The 23675-nt window shown below is 42.3% G+C and overlaps 1 protein-coding gene across 1 annotated transcript; it reads left to right on the forward strand.

Annotated features, from left to right (window-relative positions):
* PROSER2 (proline and serine rich 2) lies at positions 1-23426 on the forward strand. Its single transcript, XM_084206238.1, has 4 exons — positions 1-119; positions 9441-9656; positions 19470-19722; positions 20633-23426. The coding sequence occupies exons 2-4, from the start codon at positions 9477-9479 to the stop codon at positions 21616-21618; spliced, it is 1419 nt and encodes a 472-aa protein (XP_084062364.1). The 5' UTR covers positions 1-119; positions 9441-9476; the 3' UTR covers positions 21619-23426.
* The last annotated feature ends 249 nt before the right edge of the window (positions 23427-23675 follow it).

A 23675-nucleotide genomic window follows, 5' to 3' on the forward strand; every position in this document is an offset into this window, starting at 1 on the left:
GTGCGCATGAGTTCGGGGCGGCAGCTTGGCGGAGCCCGCGGCGCTGCTCCGACCACCTGCCCGTCCTTTGCCGGGACTCGTTCCGCCCTCGGCTGGGAGAGGCGCGGACCCCAAAGCCGGTGAGTGCCGCCCCTCCTCGGGGGGGCTCCCCTGGCACTGCGCGGGTCCCTGGCTGAGGGGGTCGTCGCTCCCCCGGGCTCGTTCCCGCCGGCTCTCGGGTCGCTGGCGTGAGGGGGCGAGCTCGCGCCGCTCCGCCTGCCCCCCGCTCGGTCTCGCTGCGGGGAGAGGCCGCGGAGCTACGAGCCCCTGCCAGCCCGCCGCGGGAATGGTTCGGCGTTGCTCTTATTACTCACTAATGGATTTTTAATTATTCTTTCCTCCTGTTCCAAGAGCAGCGGCGGCCGGGACGCCGGGTGCTCCGTGCGCTGCGCGGGCTCTGGGCGGCGGGCGGGACCGGGGACAGGGACCGGCACAGCCCCGTAGAGCAGCTTTGGGTTTGGGTTAGTTTTGGTACACAGGCGGGAAGGAGAAAAACTATCAGCAAACTGCTGCCCTGCCGTGTGTGAGGCTTGGCTTCCCACTGCTGAGCTTGTAAGAATTTTTTACCCTTGTGGATTTCTTGTTCTTCCCTAGCATAACATCAAATTTGCTTCTATTATCGGCAACTTAAAGAAAATATGTTGAAGTGCAGGTTTCATACCTGTAAAACTTTGATGTGTGCTGTTCCTGCCTGACTAAGGGTGATGAGGAACAGCTGCCTTGTGCCTCCTCTTTGCTTTCCGACTGTCTGCAGTTTAGGATTTCCATTGGAAAAGCTGTTGGTGTAAACAGTCGCAGATTCTCAGGATACTTTTTTTCCCCTTCCGCCTGTCAGGTGCCTTTTCCATCTGGAGGAGGTAAGCATGAGAAGGCTGGTGCTTCTTAAGATCTTAATCTTAGGTGGTTCGGGTGAGGTTTAGTGCGTGTAAAGAGAAAGCACAGCCTTAAAAACACTCTTGGGATTTTCAGTAATCCAGGATCTCAAGGGCATGTTTCCTGAATAGTTTTTGTTTTAGTGTGGCAGTGAGAGGAGGTTGCTGCAAGTGGAGCTCTCTTGTGCTTGGTCTTGTGCATGGGTGTAGCAAGAGATGATTCCTGTGGTAACAAGCATGCAGATGAAATCGGAAAAAGATAAGACAGACTCTTCCGAATTTTTCTAAACATTTCCCAAGGATTTTAAGCTGTAGCAAGTATCAGAAATATAACAGTTACTTCCTTTCCCCTCCCTTTTTATGAAAGACTTCTTTCTAAACCCTAAAGCATAAGTCTTAGCTTTAAAAGCTTTTGCAATTTCTGGCTTATGCTAATAAAAAGGTATTATTTTAAGACTTTGATACAGATCCTTGACCAATGCAGCATTGTAGATGGCCTTCCTTGTACAGGCACTACTTTAAAAAATATAATTGTGGCTTTCCTCCTTCCTTTGCAGGAATTACTGTTGTATAAGGGGGGGGCTAATGTTTCAACAATAAAAGGGGGAAAAAATGCTGCTTGCTTGGGTCTCTAAGAAATGAAGATATTACTTATTTCTCAGAAATTGAATAGATTTTCCCAGCAGTGTCTTTCTTATCAAGGATTTGTTTGGGGGCTTTACTATAGGGAGTGAACGAGTAGAATTAAGTTTTATGACTAGAAGTGCAAGTAATGCCTGGCATTAGAAAGGAGCAAGGAGATTTCTATATTGCATCTCTGTTTTGTCAGTAGTAAAACTCCTCTCATCCTGTTAGTTATAGCTGCTTTTTCTCTGCATGCCTCTGAGAGAAATATTAACCAAGAATGTTGGCAGACGGATTGCTGGTTGGATATAGTAACTGGAACAACTTAACTCCTGAGCAGTTGACAAGTCTCAGGCTTACTGACCTTCTGAAATACTGGAGCATGAAAATAAATGAGCATATGAATGTGGCTTTCAAAGCCGGCCAGACAGGCTGTTACTGTTACCAAATCCTACCTCCTCCTTTTTTTTAATTAAAAAATAAAAGCAGGTGATTTTAATTTCCAGTATAACTAACTGCTTAAATATATTCTTTTCAATTGGGTGTGTATGGATGATCCCTGTACCAAGTAAAGTCCAGGGCCAAGACTCTACTGCTCTTTTTTTTGCCAGTGCTGTTTTCAGCTTTGTTTACCTTGGGCAGGCAGACCTTTATGTACTTACATAGGAATGAAACGTCCAAAATTAGTTAATTTTTAAAGTAAACACCCATGCTTTGTGCTTCAGACGTCCTCTGCTTTCTTCCCCACACCAGCACAGCAGTCACAAAAAGAAACATAGGAGAACAGCCTAAAATCCAGTTGCGAGACTGTGACTCTGCTGTACTGAGGCTGAAAATTGTCTTGCTATCCTAAATACTGTGTAAAACAGGATTTGCCTCACCATTGCTATGACTGTAGCAGCAGTTACATAATGAAACCCTAAACCCCAGCAATGCTGCACCTGTAACAAGACAGAAGTTGACTAATTACAGAGGCGTCTGTGCTTGAAATTGTTTATGTACACTTCATGGTTCTAAAGTGTTGGCTGTCACAGATAGCACCACCCTGATGTTAACAGGGGAGATTTAAAAAGAGTAACTTGAAAAGAATGGGATGCTTTCCTTGTTGAAATTTGCATAAGGCAAATTGAAATCAGAGGAGAGCTCAGCCATCACCTGGATGTGTTCAAAGGCCCATATAGGAGTGGAGAGGCACTCTGGGTATCACATGTAGTTCTCCCACTGAGCAGCTGCTGGTCATCAAATCTCAACTGGAGAGTCCCAGTGAGACCCTTATCGTTATCCTTAGGTAAAACCTTAATCTACAGAAAAGTAACTGCTTGTCACTGGCTGTAGTTTTATTTTCAGTTGGGGCAGGAAGCAATGCTGTCACTCTAAATGAGTGGGAAGTGTGAGCAATTCAGGGATCTTTGGTGGTTTAATCCACAGTGTTGTGTAGGAGCCGTTGCCGCTGGCCTTCATTTTGGGCAGCAAGATTCAGCTGATGTTGTTGCTGATGTAGTGAACTGAACAGAGTTTATTTGCAAGGGAAAAGGCAAAGATGTGTGGGCACACCTTTTCCCATCTTGAGGGTGGACCAACGTGCTTAGCATCATCAAAGCCTGCCCTGGTATTTCACTACCTTAAAAGGAGGAGCATTTCCCAAATACTGCGGAGAGCAGTATGAAGTAGCAATGAGCTGTGCTCTTGTGCTGGCTTGGTTCTATGTAACAAAGTCTCTGAACTATATGGTCTCAAAGCAGTAAAAAGGATGCTCTTGAAAATCTAGAAGGACCAGTTAAGAATGAAGCACAGTATGGATTCCTCATTTTCTGGTATCATCAGGCTTGGATTAATGTGGTCAAAGGTGTGACCTTAGGCGTTGTTTCTGAGCAAAGCATGATTTGGAGAATTCAGTGTAGTAATTGAATTATTACTTGGGTGATGAAAATGTTGGTTTGTGATTGTTTCCTTTCTTTTTAAGTGGTTGCTACATTTAATTTGAGATCCAATTCACAGAACCATTTAAGCGTGTGATGGAATGTCCTAGTGAAGTCAGACAGATTTAAGTTTACTGAATTGGTGCCTTGCCCATCTAGTTCTTTCAAAAGTGTATGTACACAGGATTAGTTATTTCACTGTTGGCAGCTCTCACAAATTCTGGTGCGAGTTGTATGAATGACATTCAGTGTGTTTCTTGAGGCTCCAACTTCCAGATTTAGAAGACTGAGAGAATCTTTGTTTTTAGCTCCAAAACTAACGGATTTTTTAGCTCCCCAGCCTGTAAAGGAAAGTTTGAATTGTTACAAGTGTGCCACAGAAACCAGAAAGTTTAAAACAAAATATTGGGGTTACATACATTGAATTCTGGGAGACTTGCATGGTGGTTGTCACTCTATAATTACTTCGATGTAGTTGTTTATCTGTCATGGGCTGCCATGAGAGCCCCCTGTGTTCACACTTGGCTAAACATTGTTCAGTCCTACTTGTCACTTGTTCTGCAAATCAATATTGATGTCCAAGGAAGTGTCTATAAAAATGCTGTTGGCCTCGCTGTCATTTAGTAGAGTTTACTGTCATGGATTCTTTGTATGTGTATTTTCTTTTTCTTTTCTTTTTCCATTAATGGTCAGCATTTCTATTTGTCTGGCCATACTGTGGTGACAGTCCCCTTCTAAACAAGGGCAGGAATGTTTCCGGGTTACTGGATGTGAAATAGCCATGACTGTTTCCAACACATGGGACTTTTCATGAGCAGATCAAGACTGTGAATCATACTCAGTCTTACCACAAGCTTCTACGCTTATGAATGGAGAAGAAAAGTCCGAATTTAACCATGTTGGCCAGTTTTGGTTTACCCTGGTTCCTAAACATCAGCTGTTGTTTGTTGTTACTTCTGTTTTGTTTTGTTTCTTTCTGTAAGAACAGCTTATAAATTTACTGTCTGATTCTGTGGGATTTTTGTGTGTTCAGCAAAACCTCATCAGTTTATCCTGTGTACTCCTGGAATAGTCAGCTTGCCTGTGAGGTTTGGTGTCTGTAGGCAGTGCTGTTACTTAGTCTATTCTTTTACCAGAAAGCTTCAGTCCTACTGTATATCCCAAGAGTGGGGTTGCCCCTAAAGCTCAAGGATTTACTCAGTATTTCACATCCTGAAGGAGGTAAGAAGAATTCAGTTGCTGATAGCCCCGTTCAGGAGGAGGAAATGTGTCCACTGTAACTAACCATCAGTTAGTTTTGAGGAGTTTGGAACAGCAGGGGCTCAGTGAAGACATGTTATGGGTCAGCTGGTTTTGTTCAGCTCTGGTCTTGTACAGCTGGTTCAGAGGTATGTTGCAGGAGCACTTAATACAAGGAAAAATTCATGAGGTTATTAGACACAAATACCTGACCTGTTTTGGGAAGCCCTGTGGTCTCCTGACCACAGCAGGCAGGAATCTGAATAAATTCCTGCTCTCCTTTGCCTTGTTTTACTGCTCTGTTGCCAACTGTCAGAGGCTGATAAAGGTCTCCAGTCTGCTCCTGTACCATCATTTTTATAAAACCCATCCCATGGTAACACTTCTAATGACCACAGAGTGTTTCCAGATGTTTTTTTCCAGATGCTTAGCTCTCCAAACTCAACTACCACCATGGAGCGCAAGGTGACTGACAGTGTGTGCCTTGCTATGTCTGTGCACAGCTGACAGATTAAACCAACCTTGAAGTTCACTGGCCACTTCTTCTGTTTCAGTTGAATCACTGAGAAAGAGGTGGTTAAGAACAAAGGCAAAAGTCTGTGTGATGCTCCGAGTGCAACAAGGCTTAGAAATCTATCTTCAGAAATGTTTCATGCAGAGAGTGTTCTAGAAATTGTATGTATAGGGAAAGGGACAGACTGATCTTGTGCCCTTTTAAAAATGCATGATAATTTTCTAAAAATTGTCAACTCACCTTAAGTATATTGTGCAGTTAATGGCCTGGTGCTGTCTGCTGACTTTTGGCTCCTGGCTTATGTAGCGGTTGATTTTTAGCATTTAAATGTCTTGCACTTTTGTGGGATTGATCTTTTTGCCTATTAAGCTAGTCTTCAAACAGGATTGTTAATAAAAAATTCTTTCAATCTCCTGCTACTATAGAAACAGTCCCTTGTAAATGCTAACATTGAGCTTCAGTGAAGAAGCAACCTTAGTCAGCAAAACTGTAAAAATATCCTTTTTGAAAGGACAGACCACACCTTATCTTTGATGGGAACTTAATACATTCTGTCTGAATTATTTGCCTCTGTCAAAGCAAAATTAAATCTTTGGAGGTGAAATTCAGTGCTAACTTCAGAATCTTTCAATTTCCTCCTTCTACTCTCTGAAAAATGTGCATGATATGTGACTTATATTGTTTTAAATATCTCGTGAAAGCTATCTCTAGTGTAACCAAGAAGTGATCACTTCAGATGATAAAATCACATCTGCCCTAAGATGCATTTCTGGTTTAATATCTGGGATCCTCTCTCCAAATAGTACTGTTCCAGTCATGCTTCTGTGCTCCTGTGTCAAGATCTGATTTTTTTATTATTAATCCCTAATGGTACAGGCACACATCTCTTAAGCCAAGCTAAAAAATACTCAGCTACAATGACTGAACAACAAATCCCATTGTGAGCAACTTTCATATTTAATGCATCTCTGAAGGTCAGGAGGAACAGCTGCCTGTCATCCTGCTGTTCCTTCTCCCTGAGCAAGGTTACCTTAATTTTGAACCCTGCTTGTTACCTTAGCAATCCTACTGAAACAGTGGGGTTGAAAAAATTCACTAGGTTCTTGACTATTTCTACCTTAAACTTATAAAGTCTTTCCCTTAATAGAGATGACATACAGAAGGTGAAGGGACTTTAGTCTTAAGCATGATTAGGAGCAGAATTTGTCTTTAAAACATGCTGTATGTATTGCAGCGGTGCCAGGCAGCCTCACGTCAGCTCTAACTGCTCTAGACGCTGTACAAATGTGGAGGAGTTTCTCAAAGCATAAAGAACACAGCAAAGGGGAGAAGAAATAATGTATATGAGTGGATTATGATTTTATTGACATGTACCTTTGATGTGGTAAAGATGGTGTAAAAGGTAGAAGAGGAAAAAATCTTCCCCCACACCTTTTCTGCAGGCTCACAGACCATTCATTGCACAGCTCCCCAGCTTTTCTGAAATGAGTAAAACTCCCAAAGAAGCCGGAGCTTCTAACACAAAAGCAGGACCAGTGCTGTAATGTTTGGTACTGGCTCTTGTGTGGGCGGCTCTCTGAACCAGTTGCACTCACTGCCTTCAGTCATTGTTCAGGAGCTTTGTGAAACATCTGAACTGCAGCCCCAGAATGAGTAATGGGAGCTTGCTGGGAGCAGAGGTATTTGTTGTTATTTATAATTCGTGGCTTTAATGTTTATTGCTGCTGAATCTGGGTGTTCCCCCTGTCCTGAATACAGATAGCCTACCATGAACTTAGTCCTGGTTAAACTGAGGTATTGCTGTTGGAGAAAGCATGAAAATACTCTTAAGTACTTCTCCCTCAAAATCTGGCCCTCTTGATTTGTTTCTTGGTCACATCAGTAATATCTTCTCCTGGTTAGTCTTTAATTGTGGGTTTTATTTGTAATATCTATTGTAATCTGTAATTGTAATTTGATAGCTATTGTAATTTGCAGCAGTGACCTCTCATAATACAGTCCATAAAATGTTCATAGTTTTGAGTGTAGTTCTAGAAATCTCACAGTTGTCTATAGCATCACTGAGGGACTGAACAAACATGGCCTATTCAGTTTATATTGGGGACACCTGGATAAAAAATTTGATGCTGCAACTTAAAATTGCTGAAAAGAAATAACATTTGCCTTGTGTTGAATGTCAGTAGAAGTATTCACCTTCAGTAGAAGTACTCACGTCTTGCTAGTCTCGCTTTTCCATCTGAACATCATCTTGACAGTCATAGGATGGAATCTGAAGTCAGTGGGAGTTTTCTGTGAATTTCAGTGATGTCAAGATGCTCTGATTAGACCTGCCTTCTAAAAATTTGGTATGTATTTGTGTGTGTTGTTCAGGTGTAGGTTTTCAGAGGAGTCAAGATTTTCAAGATTGATAACGTTGGCTTCCAAAAATTGCATATGCTTTCCTGTGTGGATGTGTTTGTGTGTGGCTTTTCAGCACCATGGGGTTTGTTGTAGATGGAGCTGCTGTTGTTCCGCGCTTGGGCTGTTGCTGTTTTCCTGTTTAGCTTTCTGCAGCAGCCATAAGTACAGCAGCTGCCTCAGTGCTCCTGTGCCTGCCTGTCCTGAGAGTTTGAAAACCAGGACTGTGAGCGTGCTTCTACCTCTCTGGGCATCACTTAAAGCCCACTATCCTGAGGATGCAGTGTATCATTGATAGCTAAAGTTCTTAATAGAAAAAAAGGAAGAATGTTCTTTTCGTGTAAAAGTAAGGCTAAATTTGATTGTTAGACCTAGTGTTCATGAGAAGGGCTATGAGATGTTTTTGTTGAGGCAACCCAGTGCTCTGGATTGTGGATGTGCTTCCAAGACTTGCTGGACTGCAGCCTAACTGCATTGTGTGGGAGCTTTCCCACAGGACACGTTGGTGCTGCGGCACAGGCGAGGCACCTCTGGTAATGTCATAGCCCTCTCCTGGGAGGAGGGATCAGCGGGATGGAATTGTTGCTCAGTATTGGCAGATGTTATCTCCCTGCTATGAAACACTAATCAGCTTACCAGAAGGCTCTGGTTTCTCAGCCCTCAGCCCACAGCTGTGGGGAGCAAGGAGAAGTAAGCCGATTGAATTGGAAATGCAGGCTTGACTTTGCTTCTCGTGTCGCCTCTTGTGCCATAATAAAGGGAGAAGCACTTGGGAAGCAGGAGCATCTCATTTAATTTGTGCAGTGTCAGGGGAATGGTGTCCATTTCCCAGCTGGCTGCATAAAACATGGCACCTCAGAACCAGCTGTTTTGAGGAATGTGTCACTGCTGTCCACGGGTCATAGGCTGGGTGAAAGGATGGACTGTTAGCAAGCAAGGCAATTTCTCATTGCAAAGGGTGCTTTAATGTATCACATCCAGAAATGAGCTAGGTTCTATGTTTTGCCTACCCCCTGCTCATGCTGTTAGTGCTCTAAGATGACTTTTTTGTTTGTGTCCTTGAGAATCAAAGAAAAAGTTCTGCCAGAGTGTTTTGGGAGATGACGACAATTCAATTACAGAACTGGGCATTGGGAAAGCTTAAAAAACTGGGGACTTTTCCTCTAGTGAGTGCTGGTGCATATGTCTGTTTCAGTAAGCGTCTTCCAAATGTACAAGTACTGTTTCTTCATGGCTGAGTGAAATAAAAGCTCTTGAAGCTTTAAAACACAATTTGTAATGTGTTGATGCAAAAATGGCACCAAGTTCTGCTCATGGATCTTTCACCAGAGGCAGGTGGCATAGAGCTGCTTCAGTAGCACGAGTTAACTGCAGCAGTGTTAGGAAATGAATGGGGTTCTGTTTCCCCATTCTGTGATCCCATAAATAGAATTCTTGTTTAAAACCAAATAAAGATAAAAGTACTTGAGCTGTGCCAGTTGGTATCTCAGCCAGTGGGATTTTATTACTGTTAATGATCTGCCATAATGGAAAACACAAACTGAATTTGTAGGACAAGGATATATGCAGGATCCTTGCTTCTAACTGTCCATAGACATCTGGTTTGGAAGCACAAGAGATGGGGTACAGAACCTTTCTAATTTGAATTTTAGTCATCTTTTTGAACAAAACCAGTGTTTTAAAAGATGCCCATAATGCAATAGATGTGTTTCAGGACATAAAGATATGCCCTTTATTAACTTGTGTGGGATCTTTTTTTGCCATTTATTTTCCATTCCTTTTCAGATGCTTTAACCAGCAGATTTAACCCCGTACCACATTGTTCTCTATTTCCAGACATGAATCAAGTGAACAGCCCCACGTAATACACTGATGGCATTCTGTGCTGCGTCGGGATCAATAGGTCAAGAAGGTGTGATGCCTAGGAATCTCCTGGTGGGTTCTCCTGAAATGGCATCTGAAATCTCTCCAGAGCACACACATGGGAGCATGGAAAGGGCTGGCAATGTGGAGAACCATGGCAGCCAAGCTAGGTGCAGAAATCTTGCCTTGGTAAGTGTTTAATGAGCCTTGTGCTTAGTGATACAGATTACATTAATAGCTCTATGCCACATCACACGATTTTTGTTTTATTAAGATTGATTTCTGCCATTTCTAATCCTAAGTGGTTGCTGGTGTTGTCTCAGTTTTTAAACTTAAAGGCCAGAAATAACTTCTCAGCTTTTGTGTAACAGCTTGTTATTCTGGTCTGATTGTCTCTGAGAGCTTGGAGAGTGCTTCTCTCCAGCCCTTCCTCTCAGAGAGCCAGGAATGGCAGTAAGGGCTGCTCTGCCCTTGCTTTGTTAAATAGCTCATAAAGAAACTTAAGGATAGTGGTGGCTCTACACACTGCTTTTGCTTAATCTCTTTGTTGACGCTCCTGAATAAAGGTCTCAGCTTATTCCACCTTAATTAGATGAGTAACAAATATGTCACCATAAACAAAGCTGTGCTCGCATTAGTGAGCATGAGTGTGTGGCCATTTAAATTGTGAGTGAGTAACTGAGGGAGTAGGATGCACTTCTGCATTCTTCCCAATTAGCAGGGTGAATCAGGCAGTGAACTCAACAGTACGCTTTGTACTGTGACAGGCTAAGCCTAGAAAGCACAGGTATGGTTCCTTCCATATTTTTTTTATCATCCCAACCGTTTGAAAAGCATCCATTTTTAATTGAGGAAAGAGCACACTGGTGAACGTGCTTGCTTGGAAATCTAAATCTCTGTCTTGCCTTAAATATGGAATTAGGCTTTCTGTCTCCTTCCCTCTGCTCTCCCTGATAATTTCCTTTTAATGTGGTAGTTTTCTGTGAAAGAGTAAGTGGCAAACCCTGTATTTATCTATATACCTCAGACACACTCATGGTTTTGTGCTACTTTGTGAGCTTTCTGGCACCTGGAGGCAATTCAAATGCAGGTCCTTTTTTTGTTGTTTCTACTGAAAATACTTACTGTTAATATGACGCTGCATCCTTCAGCTTGTGTTGCTAGTTAAAACACAAAACAAGCATGGTGAAATTTAGTTCCTTAACTGTTTCTGATCTGCTCTAGAAAAAAGTTGTAAAGGGTCAGAGTGGGAGAGGTTAAGTACATCATTTGGACTCAGGAAGTTAGTGTATGTTGTTTTCTGAAAGTTGGCTGAATTTTAGAGAATTATGGTGGAAGTAGTACTTTGCTAAAGAATTACAACTTAATTTTACACAGAATTGTAAGTTAATTTTGCTTAGTACTCTACCACTAGTTTCCAGGTTAACAATAATAATAGTCAATCACATTTCCTTGGGTTTTATTCTTAGCTGCAGTAGCAGGCATAAGACTAGACATTTGAAAAAATCAGTATTGAATAATAAAGCTATGTATAAATCAGTCTGTACAGTCTCATCCTGGGTCTGCTGTGTCAGTAAATTCCCTTAGTCCAACGAGATCCTGCCATGTGATAACCCATATGATGATGCATCAGCTAGAATTGGAATCCCTTCCTACTCTGTAATGCAGTAATTTATAGATGGAGTAAAAGTTAGCTGCAGGCTTAGGCAATTCCCATCAGACCCGGGAATTAGCAGTTCACAGAGCCTTTCATTTGTCTTGTTTGAGTTTGTGCATGAAGACAGTGAATTGTGTACCAGCAAATTCGATTGGGATGCCACAGATCCCCTTCCATGATTTTTCTTCCAGCAGTGTAGTAGGTGGCATGTCCAGTAAGGCTGACAACTTGCATGTGTGGAGTAACAGGCTGGACAATATAAACTCTTCAATACAGGCATAGTTTCAGTTTCTGAATTTGAGAAGGGGTCTCTGTTAAACTGAACATGAAGGAAATTCTGCCTAATTGCTGGAACATGCTCCTGGAGAAATTATCTTCTTGCTTCAGTAGTTTTGCTATAAAAGTTCAGAAGATGCAGAAGCTTTGATGGCCTAATGAGAAGAAAGGGGTAGATAACTTTGTGTAGACAAAGAATTTCTATTATGCCAGTTCTTAGAAAAGTGGGGAAGTATTTTCAGGCATGCTGGACCTTCACTGGATCCTGAAACAGAAGCAACTAAAGACCTAACTGCCTCTTCATTTATCACTTTCCTGGGTCTGTTCACCTAGAGACATGGCAAGAAAGATCAGGGTTGGCTTTGATATTTTGGGTTTTTGTAATGGCATTGCAGAAGGACAGAAGTGTTACAGTGCTTCTTATGACATAGTGCTGAAGGTTTCTTCCTACTTGATTGTGAAAAAAGCAGGCTCTTAAGCTTCTCAGTGTCAAACTGCATTACTTACTAAATACAACCTTTGTATTGCATCTGTGGAATTCAAACAAACCCAGGGATGTGATAATAGGGACAAACACTTGGACTGGCTTTAGCCTTTGCTGACTGCTCACAGCTGGTTTAGCTGACTCCTGGCTGGTCCTGCATCCTGTGTGTCTGTGCTGGCACTGCTTGCTGGGAACTGGTTGTCAGTTTAGGAATGACTAGGAGATGGACATCAATTACCATGTGCTAAAAAGGTCTTAAAATTCTGTATGTGGGATCCTTCCCACAGCTGTTGTCACTTCAGTTTAATTTTGCCAAATTTCTCAGCTTCTCTTACTTATATAGTGATGCTTCCGGTTATCTTTGACAGCTGCCTCTAAGGCCTCTAAGCCAAATTAATTTTTTTAAATGGAAAGCAAGGTGCTGCCTTGATTTTATGAGTATTTCCATAGAAATTATAAATGTTCAGGTCTGGACTTATTCTGCCAAATCTGTCATAGCAGATTGAGTTGAGATGGGAGAAATGTATGCCTTGATATCTTCATCTCACATGAACGCTAGTAGCCATAAAAGCTGTTATATATGAGGACTAACTTGCACATATATTTTGGTTTCTTTGTTAAAAGAGGTGTCCATACATCTGCTTGAGAGATGTGTATTCTCTCAATGCATGGAATCAGTTGCACTTACCCAAGGGTGAGGGCAAACAAAAACACTCTGTTCTTGGCAATTCTAGCTTCCAAAACCAAGTCTGTAATGACACTGCCAGACATGTGGTATAAGAATTAACTTCCCATGAAATACAGTTGCAGCAATTTAAGGACACTTAATTCAAAGATAAAACTAGGTCTTGGAGGTTTTTTTGAAGCAATTTGCCTTGTTCCATTGACTGAATAGGCACAGACCAGCTTCTTAAAGCCAATCCTTCTTTCAGTGCTTGTCTCTGGTAATTGGACTGGGTATCTATTCTCAGCCATGAGTAACTGCTTTAGTTTCTAAGTGTGAATAATGTGCTAGGACAATTGTGCTACCTGTGAAAACTGTGGCAGAGGTGCTGGTTGTACCTGAAGTGAGCTGTGCTAATTGGAACTGCACTAATAATAAACTGTGTCAGTGCCTCAGATCTGTTGCTACAGCTTCAGTACTTTACCTTCTGTATCTGAACATGTTTAACTGAGTGGTAGCTTTGAGGGATAGTGAGTTCTTGTTATTCTTGGTTGATCACACTGTGTTTTTTATTTTTTGCCGTCGGATCAGACAGATCTTTGGTTAATGCCACAGTTCACCACCACTCTTTTTGGGGCAGTGGTGACCTCTAGAATTTGTTCAAGTGACTGTTTCATTTGATCACTAATCGAATGGCTTAAAGTGGGAGAGGCCATGACTCTGAAGAGATTTTGCTTGTTCTGATTGTTATTTCTTCAAACAAGCTTCCTCTCTGGCTCTAACAAGACTTCATAGCCAGTCACTGAAGATGGTTTGTCACTCCTGGATCCCTTGTATAGTACAGGTGACATTCTGAACATAGACATGAAGAGCAGCTATGCTGTGACTCGTCTGAGCTGGCTCAGTGTTTTGTTTCACACACTCAGCCATTTAACTCAGGGGTGATGTGGTTGTTTTGTAGTTATGGTGTCTCTTGTAGCCTAAAAATTTTTTGTTATGATCTTTGTCCTTTTTTGGATTAGTACAGATAATTCAGATGCAATAGATCTGGTATTCTAAGTGCACCATGTTGGTATGTCTTTACCTCAACCTCCCTAAACAGAATCCACTGGGAATCCAGTGTGGATTTTAGGGGTTCTGGAAAAGGATAGATCATGTGTCTGTTAGCCCACTCCCACCTTTTTTCCTCACAATTTGAATGAGTCTTGTGATGCTGAGCTGCACTTCAGGTACATTCAAGGGAAAGTCCTGAGAAAGACACCTGTTGTTAAAATTGTGGCTTTCCCCCTTGACGCTGATACTCCACAGGCTTTACTGTACTACAAGACCTTTCACTGTGTCCAAGGGCTTTGCCAAATAACAATACACAAAAAATGAGAAGAATTTTTGACTGTTTGCTTTGTATGGATACAGCTGCCTTGGGGCAGGTGGAAGCCATTCCTTACAGGGTGTGGAGAGAGCTATGCTATGCTTCATCCACTTTAAGCTGGTGTTAGTATGACCTGGAAGCAGTGTGCCTTGGGAAAATAAGAGCCTGACTCCTCCCAAGGAATGATCTTGCTGTAAAATGTGCTAGTGAGAATACAGATCCTGAAGGCAGTTTGGGCTCTGTGCACAAACTGTATCATTGTGCTTAAAAAGCAGGATCTGGTAGATAGAGATTATTCCAGCAGGTGAGCGAATCTGCTTTTTAAACCTTTCTGATAGACGTTCCTGAACTTCCAGAGTGTATTCATCGTATATTCCACTACTTTTCACTGAATACTTGCATTAAAGTTTCTGTAACGTGAAAGCTAACTTCTACTTTTCTCACCTTCAGTGCATGTAGAGATCTGTTGCAATTAGGTGGGTGGTCAACTTTCTATATCTTAAAATACACTCAGGGACACAGGGCTGCATCTGCCCACCCCCCATTCATTCTCCCCTGTTTTGAATGTAATGTGTTCCATTATTTGAGCCTTCCTGTGCAGCTAAGCTCACAGCACTCCGTGCTTTGTTCTGGACTCTGTCCAGCTTGGCTGCATCCTTTCCAAAGTTCAGCAACTGAATCTGAACTCTGTGTTCCGAATGAGGATGTGCTGTCATGTCATCACCCTGGTTAATATATCCCAGAATGAGATCTGCATCCCTGAACAGCAGATTTTTTCCCTATCTATGGCACTTAAACTGACAGAATCACAGATTGCACAGGTACCTTGCAGTAACTTCATCTCAGCATCATTTTTTGTTCATCTGTGAGTTCATTTTGTGGGGCCATGTCATAAAGGCTTCAAATGTCATAAAGGTTTCAAATCAAGGTATGTGACATCTTGTGCTTGCACCTATTGGTCAAGTCAAGAACCCTCTCATGAGAAGTGAGCTTGATGTGAAATTACTTGATGTTTTTATAAAAATTATTTAGTGGCTTTTGCCTGAAATGTCTCCCTGTTTTTCTCAATGTTGTTCTAACAATTTCTTTTTCCCTTTAATTTCTATAGGCTGATCAGCCTAATTTTGTTTATCAAAGAGATGTCTTCAGAGTTTAAGTAGATATTCAGCTTGCTTTCTTTAAAAGTAGGTTAGGAGTAATTTAGTCAGTTTATGACTTTAACTCATCTAATTTATCTTTTAAGTACTTGCAGATAATTTGTTTCCTCACTTAGGACCTATTGATTATATGCTTTGCTACCTCTTATGAAGCACACAGTACAATTATGCTCATAAACTGAAGAAAACAACACTCAATATTATAGTCTTCTTCACCAAATGAAATGGTATTATCAAAACCTTCAGATAGTGGGTTATAGAGGAAGCACTTTTTGACACAGCACACAATTACACTCTGGAACTCCCTGCTACAGAATGCTCTGCATGCCTGTCATTTCCATGGCTCAAACAATAAGACAAATTCATGCTAGAAAAGCTCATTAAGGGCTATTAAATACACAGATGCCAATGCATCTGGGAAATCTTTAAGCCATGTGTTACTGGAAACTGGAAGGATTTAGGGGAGGAAAAAATATACCCATCCAATATACAGCAACACCTCCCACATCCTCTGATGCTCCTGTGTGTTCATAGCTGCTGGAGGCTACTGAGCTAAATGGGTTTTTTGTGATCCTGTGTAGTAGTTCATGTTCTTAGCTGTAATTCACATGCTTCCAGCTTCAGGAGCACAGCAGTACAATCCATTCCATTTCCCTTTCCTGTAAATCAGAGGTACTTGACTTCTTCTGTGCTAAAGCTTTTATGTGTGTTCTGATACAGTTCCTGCACACAGGGCTTTCCTTTTCACCCCTTCTAACAAGTAGAACTGCCTTGTTACAACAGGCTGTGGCCCAAGTGGTGCTACAATGACCTTTGAACTACACCTTAGAATAGTTTGCTCCCTTCATGGTTCTTTTGAGAAGCACCCAGTCACTTCTTTCTCATGGAATTGTGCCTGTTAATTCTTCAGTGCTGTCAAGTGATTGATAAATCAGTTGAGTCTGGCATTTTCCTGGTATTTTGCTAATTGAAGTGTGGTTCCTTAGCAAGTTTTAGAAGATTTTTTTTAAGCACTGCAGATGTCTTGGGGTTTCCTGTGGTGTTCTGTTTCTGTCAAAGCTGTGCTTGTCTTAGGATTTTAGATCTGGATGTGATGTTCAGAATTTCTTCAGATGTGTATGAAACATTGTGGGCCTCTGGATATTAAGTCATTATATTAAACAGGTAGGAAAGGAATCAACGAATCTTTTCTGTAAAATAGATCCTATTAGTCTTTTCTTTCTCTTATTTCTTTATTTTTCCTCTTTTATACCAAACAGTGTTAACAGACTCTTTCCTGTTTGGTGTAAGCAGGAAATGTTTGGCTGCATAGGGATCTAAAATATTAATGCCAGCTGAGCATACTCAGCTATTTCAGCTGTTTTCATCCCTAATTTCTTCTGTCTGAGCAGTCTTTTTAATCCTCCTAATTTAATGTAATTTTAAGCTGAAGCACAATATTCAAGTTTCAAATTCAGGCTGACCTTTGACAGTAGTTTTAAAGTTTGTAGTGTTAGGTGTATGTGAGATTTAGTTTAGGGAGATGTGTTTGTGTATCAAGAGCAGGGAGTAGATGGAAACTATGAGGTAAATAACTCAAGTAGCTGAAAAGACTTTTCATCTATTAAAAAGCACAGCTTCATTTAGAAAAAAGGAGGCCTGGAAAGAATATTAACTGTTCCAGTACTTGGAATATATGGAAAATTGCAAATAGACTTGGTAGCCTTAGTTAAAACTGGCACCTTTAAGTTACAAAAATTCCTCCCATCTTTCTGAAGGCTTTGCTATAATACAGGTAATACAGGTGGGAATAAAGCAAGTCAGTGCCTGCTTTACATCTGAGTTCCTTTGGTTTGACCAGCCTGAGTAGGTTTTTTTTTTTTTCCACTGTGATTGTGTGTCTAAAATGGGATTGTTTCCTTGGCTGGCAAACTGAAACATATCTGGCCTGAGGGAGTTTCTATCCAGACTGGATGCCTTGCATCTCAGTACAGTGCCCTGACCTAACACTGCCTATTCTCCAGAGCTGTTGGTTTTGGTTTTTTTTTTGTTTTTCCTGATGAAATGTGACATTGATCATCTTGAAGGGAAGCTGCATGAGGAAACAGATTGAAGTGCTAACAGATGAAGTTGGCCTTTCACATCTTGGTATGCTATTTATTACAAATGTATTTGCAAAGGGATGGTTACTCAACTTAGATCCTTTACCTAAAGGGACACAGCAAGATCCATGAGAGATGGTTAAATCAGGTAAAACTCTCCTGCAAATCTAACCTGTCATGGAAAAATGCTCAGTCTTGCAGCACAGAAAAAGATGCAAGGAAGTGCATTTGGAAGTCTTTGCTTCCTTGCTTTATTCTTTGCTCAGCTCTTAATCAAACAAGTTAAGCTAATGTGGGAGCAGTTTTTTTTAGGTGCATACAGTAATTCCTGTACCACACTCTGGATTTGTTGCCTCTATGAATTTCTTAAACACAACCCCCTCTTCTTTTCCTTTGCCTTGTAAGTCTGGCTCTTGCAATGAGCTCACCCTCAACAAAAGGCTCTTGGAGCCCCGTTCAGCTCCAGCTCAGGGCTACCTAACAAGGGCTCCTTTCCTGTCATTCTCTCGCCTACTAGACATAGCAGCCCTATGAGTATTTGGGTGGGGAAGGAAGGAGATTGCAACATCCATTAAGGAAAAAAAAACACACACAAAAAAATAAAAAAATAAAAAAAAAAAAAAAAAAGGAAGGCTTGTCTGTCTCTTGCTTTTCAAGTGCAGCTGTAAAACTTTCCTTGGCCTTTGAAAACTGACATGTGATGGGTGCGAGCTGTGGACTACGTCAGCCTTTGAAGTTCATCTTTTAAACCAGCACTGGCAAATAGCATCCAAATTTTAGCTTTTGTAGCAGCTTTGCTGCAAGCTGAAATAAGTTACTTATTCTGACAGTACACTGTGGACATTAAGACTAAGTTAGAAATAACCACACTTCTGTACATCTTTCCCTCCCACCAAATGTTCTATTGGCCACACAGGCGAAGAGCCTCAAACCATTTATTTTCTCATCTGTTACCTTCTGAGTGCTTGGAGATCAACTGCCACTGGGTACAAAGCAGCACATTATATTTCTTAATCTATAGGCATTATTTTGGTACAGAGCTATGTCATTCTTATTTTTAGTTCTGAGAATGGGGATAAAAGCTTTGTTTGTGCAAGGAGTTAACAGGTAGAGCTGCACACAGGTTTTTTTAGTCTAATCTAATGTAAGATGATCTGAACAGGCAAGGTGAGTTTGAAGCAAGTTGTGCTGCCCTAGCAAGAACGTGCTACCTCTTGAATATTTGTACTGCATACCTTTATGTATTTACCTAAATTCTCCCAGCCCTCCACTGAGAAGTAGCCTTTTTACCCTGTCTGCACGTGCAGTGAGGTGTCCTTGGTGCTTCTTGTTGAGTTACTGACAGCAAGGTTTCCAGTATGTGTTTGGCAGGGGAGAAATTCAATCCAGAAAAGGGAAAACCTCACTTGCTTTTCAACAATATATACTTGCATTCCAGAACTTACACAGGTCTCTTGGGAAATGTCTTTCCTGTATCCATTGTCTTAATGCAGTGGCTTTCTTAATCATTCTTTGTCATCTCCAAGCTTCTGGAAAAGTGAGTGTTTCCCAGGGTGGAGGGAAAAGAGTTAGAGCATTGCTGCCCAGCTTTGCATAGTGATAATGTGTTAATCAAGTTAATTAAGAGCAATGACTCAGAGAAAATGAAGACTGGATAATCCAAGTGATTATTTATCACTTCTGTGGTCTACAGGATTATTTCCTGCTGAAGAAAATAGCCTAAGGCACTATACTGCTAAGGAACAGGTCTTCATATTTGTTCTTGGGTTTTCCTTTCTGTAACTCAAAGGTAAAATCTTTAGAAGTCCTCTCCCTCCTTACTGTTACCTCTTTGTAATCTCTTATGTACCTCTGGATAATTTATAGTTTGTAGTGGCAGAGACACTTCTCAGTCCAGCTTTGCTTCTGGAAGTTAAGTCACCCTTTGGACTTGAGCAAAAAGAGAATCAAGCCGTTTCTGGGGCTGTCCTGAGTGCACCCTTTCCCTCCCATGTTTGTTCCCCAAGTCCCTGAATCTGACACAGAACACAGTTTGCCCCAGTTTGGAAATCATAAGAAGCCATCCTAACAAAGGCACAGGTGGTGTAGGGCTTTTTATTTTGGCCTTTTATTTTTTTAGTAGCTCTTATGGCTTTTATGATCTTTTAGTAATTTGCTCTGTACAGCTCAAACGAAGACTTCTTTGCTAAACTAAAGGTTGTAATACCAATTGATGTTTTTTCGATTTTTAAATTTTTTTTGTCCTCTAACATTGTAATGTCTAAATGTCTCTTTGGGAAGGCATCAATCTTTGTTTTTTCTTTTTTCCCCATAGGATGATGAAAGTTTGAAATACTTAACTCATGAAGAACAGGATGTTCTCATGTTCTTTGAGGAAACCATAGATGCCTTAGAAGATGACTTGGAGGAGATGGCCCTACGTGACAGTGGCATCCACTGTCAGTCCCCAAGGTCAACAGAAGAAAATGTGTCCAGTCATTCAGAGACTGAAGATATCATTGACTTAGTGCAGTCAACACCTGAGGGCAGTGACCATGAGGGCCCTTCCAGCAGAGATACAGAACCAGGTATTTGGGTTTCTTGCAAGTGTGGGTTTTCCCTTTGATCCAGCCCTGACCTACTCCAGTTCTCTGTAGAAACTGCTGAAGAAATTCTGTACCTTCCTTACTACCTCAAGATAAATTTGTTACTCATAAGGAGCTCTAAAGACTGTGATTTTAATTTGCCGTGGGGTTTTTGAAATTCTTGCTGTTACTGTAACTTTTTTTTTTATTTTCCTTTTCCCTCATGGGAATCATGCATCTGATGAAGTTGTTGGTTTGCTGTCTCAGTCCTCTGCCTGGAGACTGAGTTGCCACTGTTGTGCCACTGTGTTGTCACAGTCATTGCAACAAGGCTGTATTCACCAACTTGTTCATGCTCTGCTCTTCCCCAAGACTTTTTAAGATTTTTCCCAGGAGTTTTAAGAGAGCAGATTGTTTTCAGTGTTACTCTGTGGGACTGAAAGGCATACGATCCTGTCAGTGAGTTTGTGACAAGATAGCATATGGCATGTTGTTTTTGTCACCCCTAGAGTGTGTTCTCTCTGTGTTTGGACAATGAATCTATCAGCTAGTACCCACAGTGGGACATAATGTGTCCTCTCCTGGCTGTTTTAATAAAAAATAAGAACTGCAAAACTCTTATGAAAGAGCAGCCATTGAAGCACAGTGAAGCAACACGCAGACTATGAGTGAAAGGCAGAGAGAGGGCTGTGATAGTGGCACATTGCAGACATGGTGATTTGAGCTATAGCATTGCCTGAGAGATGCCATTGCTGGGACTTCTCTTACAGTTTCTTCTGGCTGTGTGGGCTGAGGTTGAGTTACAAAAGGTAGGGAGAGGGGAGAGATGCTGCTAAAAGGAAAAAGAAGCATTTTAGCTTGCATTCTGCTCTGTGGGAAGAGTTAATGACATCTCTGCTGCTTTGCCTTTTAGTGTTGGACGTCCCTCGGAGAGCTGAGAGCCCTCAGCTGGCTGTACCTGCTGACCTTCCCTCACACCCCCCTGCACCGCCACCAACGGTGTCTGAGCCACTCCCCCCTCCACCCCCTCCTCCAGTGCAGCATCCCAAGTTGCTCCGCTCTGTCCCCACTCCTCTCATCATGGCACAGAAGATCTCGGAGCAGCAGGTGGAGAGCCGGGCGCGCTTCCCCGGCGCCCTCAAGGAAGGGAATTCCGACAGGAAGAAAGCCCTGGTAGCCAACGGTGATTATTCCACAGCACCCAAGCACCCTCCTGCCCCCGCCCCCAAACTGCACCGGTTCCCAAGCAACATCAACATAACAAATGTCAGTGGCAAGGAATTCAGCGAGACCATTTCCAAAGCAGCGGTTAACGTCCAGGAGCGGCGGGCTCAGGTGCTGGCCAACATCAATGGGGGAGCTCTTCTGGCAGCTGAACTGGAGGAGAAGCTGCACAAAAACGATTTCTTGTCACGTAGCAGAAGTTCTTCCTTACGGGATCTCTCCTCTGAGCAAACACGCTATGAAGCCCTGACAAAACTCGGCCTAGTTAAGGGAAAGCCAGCTCAGGACCAAGTGGACCATGCCCCAAGCACTCAGCAGCCTGATGTGCAGCCCAAGCAGTCAGAGGCTGTTACCAATGGACACCAAAACATCCATGAGATTTTAAAAAGTGAGCCCAGCCCTTTCCTTCCTATGGGCAAAACTGTAACAATCAGACCAGAGGTGGCTCTTCCCACTAACAAAGCCAGCAGCCCACAGCAGAGCACAGAAAAAAGTTGCAGTGATTATAAACAAGCTGGTGTAGGCCTGGACATGAGGAGGAGGTCGGGTTCTCTGCCTAGACCTTCAGGGTTTCGATCCCAAGGGATAACAGTGAAGTTTTCTGGCCGTGGCTCAACTGAAGAAGCCAGGAGAGAGGCACTCCGGAAATTGGGACTGCTGAAAGAGACTGCCTAACTTGGATGGGAATGTTGTGGCAGTAGGGGGAAAGTCAAAGCATGGCTTTGTGCTGGAACAGTCCCAACAGGTGGATTGGAAGAAAAAAGGGAAAGTTCTCTGCTTGGGACAAGCCAGGAAGGTATTAGACACTGTGGAATGGCCACTTGTGTTTATCCCAGAAGGACTGGCACACGTAGGGTCATGTACAGCAGTGGGGTTTGGCTGTCCTTCCCCCAGAGATACTCATCTGTTGCTCTTTGTGACTAAGAGGAATTTTATTTAATTAATGCTGGACTATAGCAGGCAGCATCTTGTTAATGAAGTGTACAGTGCAGTATTGTTGTACATAGCAAATTGAATGGCAAATCTTGCTTTTGCTCTTTCTGAAGCCAAAACAAAGAGCTCTGTCTGTCCTGCCCATATGTCTGTCTGTCCGTCCATGGGAGCTCGAGAAAATGTCACAGCTGAAATTTCTGACAGTGTGACACCCTTCTGTGACTTTTTGTTGTCTGTGTTATCTGGCTTGGCTTCTTTCCCTGCCAGTAGTGGAGTCTTCTGCTCCCTTACTTTCCCCTTGACTCAAAACTGTGCACAGGATGGCTTCTGCTTCAACCTTCTCCTGGGCAGAGCAGCCCAAGGTTTGACTGGGTGACTGCCTCACTCTGCTGCTGCACCTGGAGTCTGCCCTCCCCTCCCACCACCTGCTTCTCTGTCACGCCCCAGGGGCCCACGTGTCCAGGGAAAGGCACCTGGAGAGCCTCAAGGAAATTCACTGACAGCCAAAGAGTCTCCTGACAATCTGTGACCCCAACTGCTCTGTCCCAGGGAGGATCTCACAGCAGAGAAGCCATAGGAACAAGTTAACGTTGTACCAAAAGCGAGACCTGTATGTTAAAAGTCTTCTCTTTTACGTTGGGGTTCCTGGGAAGGAGCTGCTACTCTTTGAACAGTAGCTATACTACACAAATTATAAGTTCTGTTACTTCTAAAACTGTCATTTGGTCTTCCTGTAGTTTGACAGCCCTAATAATTCTCTGTTCACAGCCTTATTTGATTCTGCCCTGCCAATGCATAACAGAAGTTACAGCCAAAATTCTTGCAGGCTATGTGGAGTTTCAGGAGAGCTGCACCTTTCCTGAATGGTCCAAGTTGGTGGTATTTTGCCTTTGTTCAGTAGACAAACTGGTAAAGATGGTCCTAAAATATATTTTGTGTGTTATGTTTTTGGAGTTTTTTTAATATGGCAAAGCTGCCCTTCCACATTGAAACTCCTTCCCTTTTTGTATTACCTGAAAACATCAAGAATAGCCACTTTAAAATCAAATGCCAAACTCTCCATTTTTTTTGTTGTTATTCCTTCACGTTTGATTTCTCAGTGTTTTGGATTTTTTTCTAAAGGGAAAAACTGACTTAACTCTGCACTTTCTGAAGCCTCGACCAAGGCACTCCCTCTCCAGAGTAGCTGAGCAATAAACCTTGGAGAAGAGGAGGGGTGGCTACAGCAGAAACTGACACACCCTTTGGCGAGGAGCTCTGACATAACTGTGATAAACAAGTTTGTAGTTCTTGTGATAAAGTATTTCAAACTTGCTGAGCTGTACTTGTAAACGAAGCTGTTGTGAAGGAAAAACCTTTGTGTCATTCTCAACCTGCCTCATAAGTTAAGGGGTTTTTTGGGGGTTTTTTTTGTTTGTTTTTTTTTTTTTCCTTAATTATCTGCTTGCTGCTTAAATTTTTAATTGCGTTGTTACGGTATCTGGCTGGTTCTGTTATGTAGTTATTCTTTTCAGCGTTTTCACTGGGTAAGTGATCATGTTCCTCATTGTGACACTCTTGCTATACATAAGCAATCAGTAATTAAAATATGTGGCCGTTCCTGGGCTGGCAGAGCACTTGGGCATGCATAATCAAACGTGAGAGGTGCTGCTGAAGCAAAAAAGGCTGCTTGTGTGCTGCAAGTAAAGCACAGGCTTGTTCTGCTGGGCTCTGAGTCTGCAGTGCTAAATCAGAAAGACTGGGGAACACAGAAAATACACCCAAGCACGTGCTGCAGTGCAGGCTGGAATGCAGGCTGA

This window comes from Fringilla coelebs, assembly GCF_963513975.1.
Source record: "Fringilla coelebs genome assembly, chromosome: 5".
Lineage (NCBI taxonomy): Eukaryota > Metazoa > Chordata > Aves > Passeriformes > Fringillidae > Fringilla > Fringilla coelebs.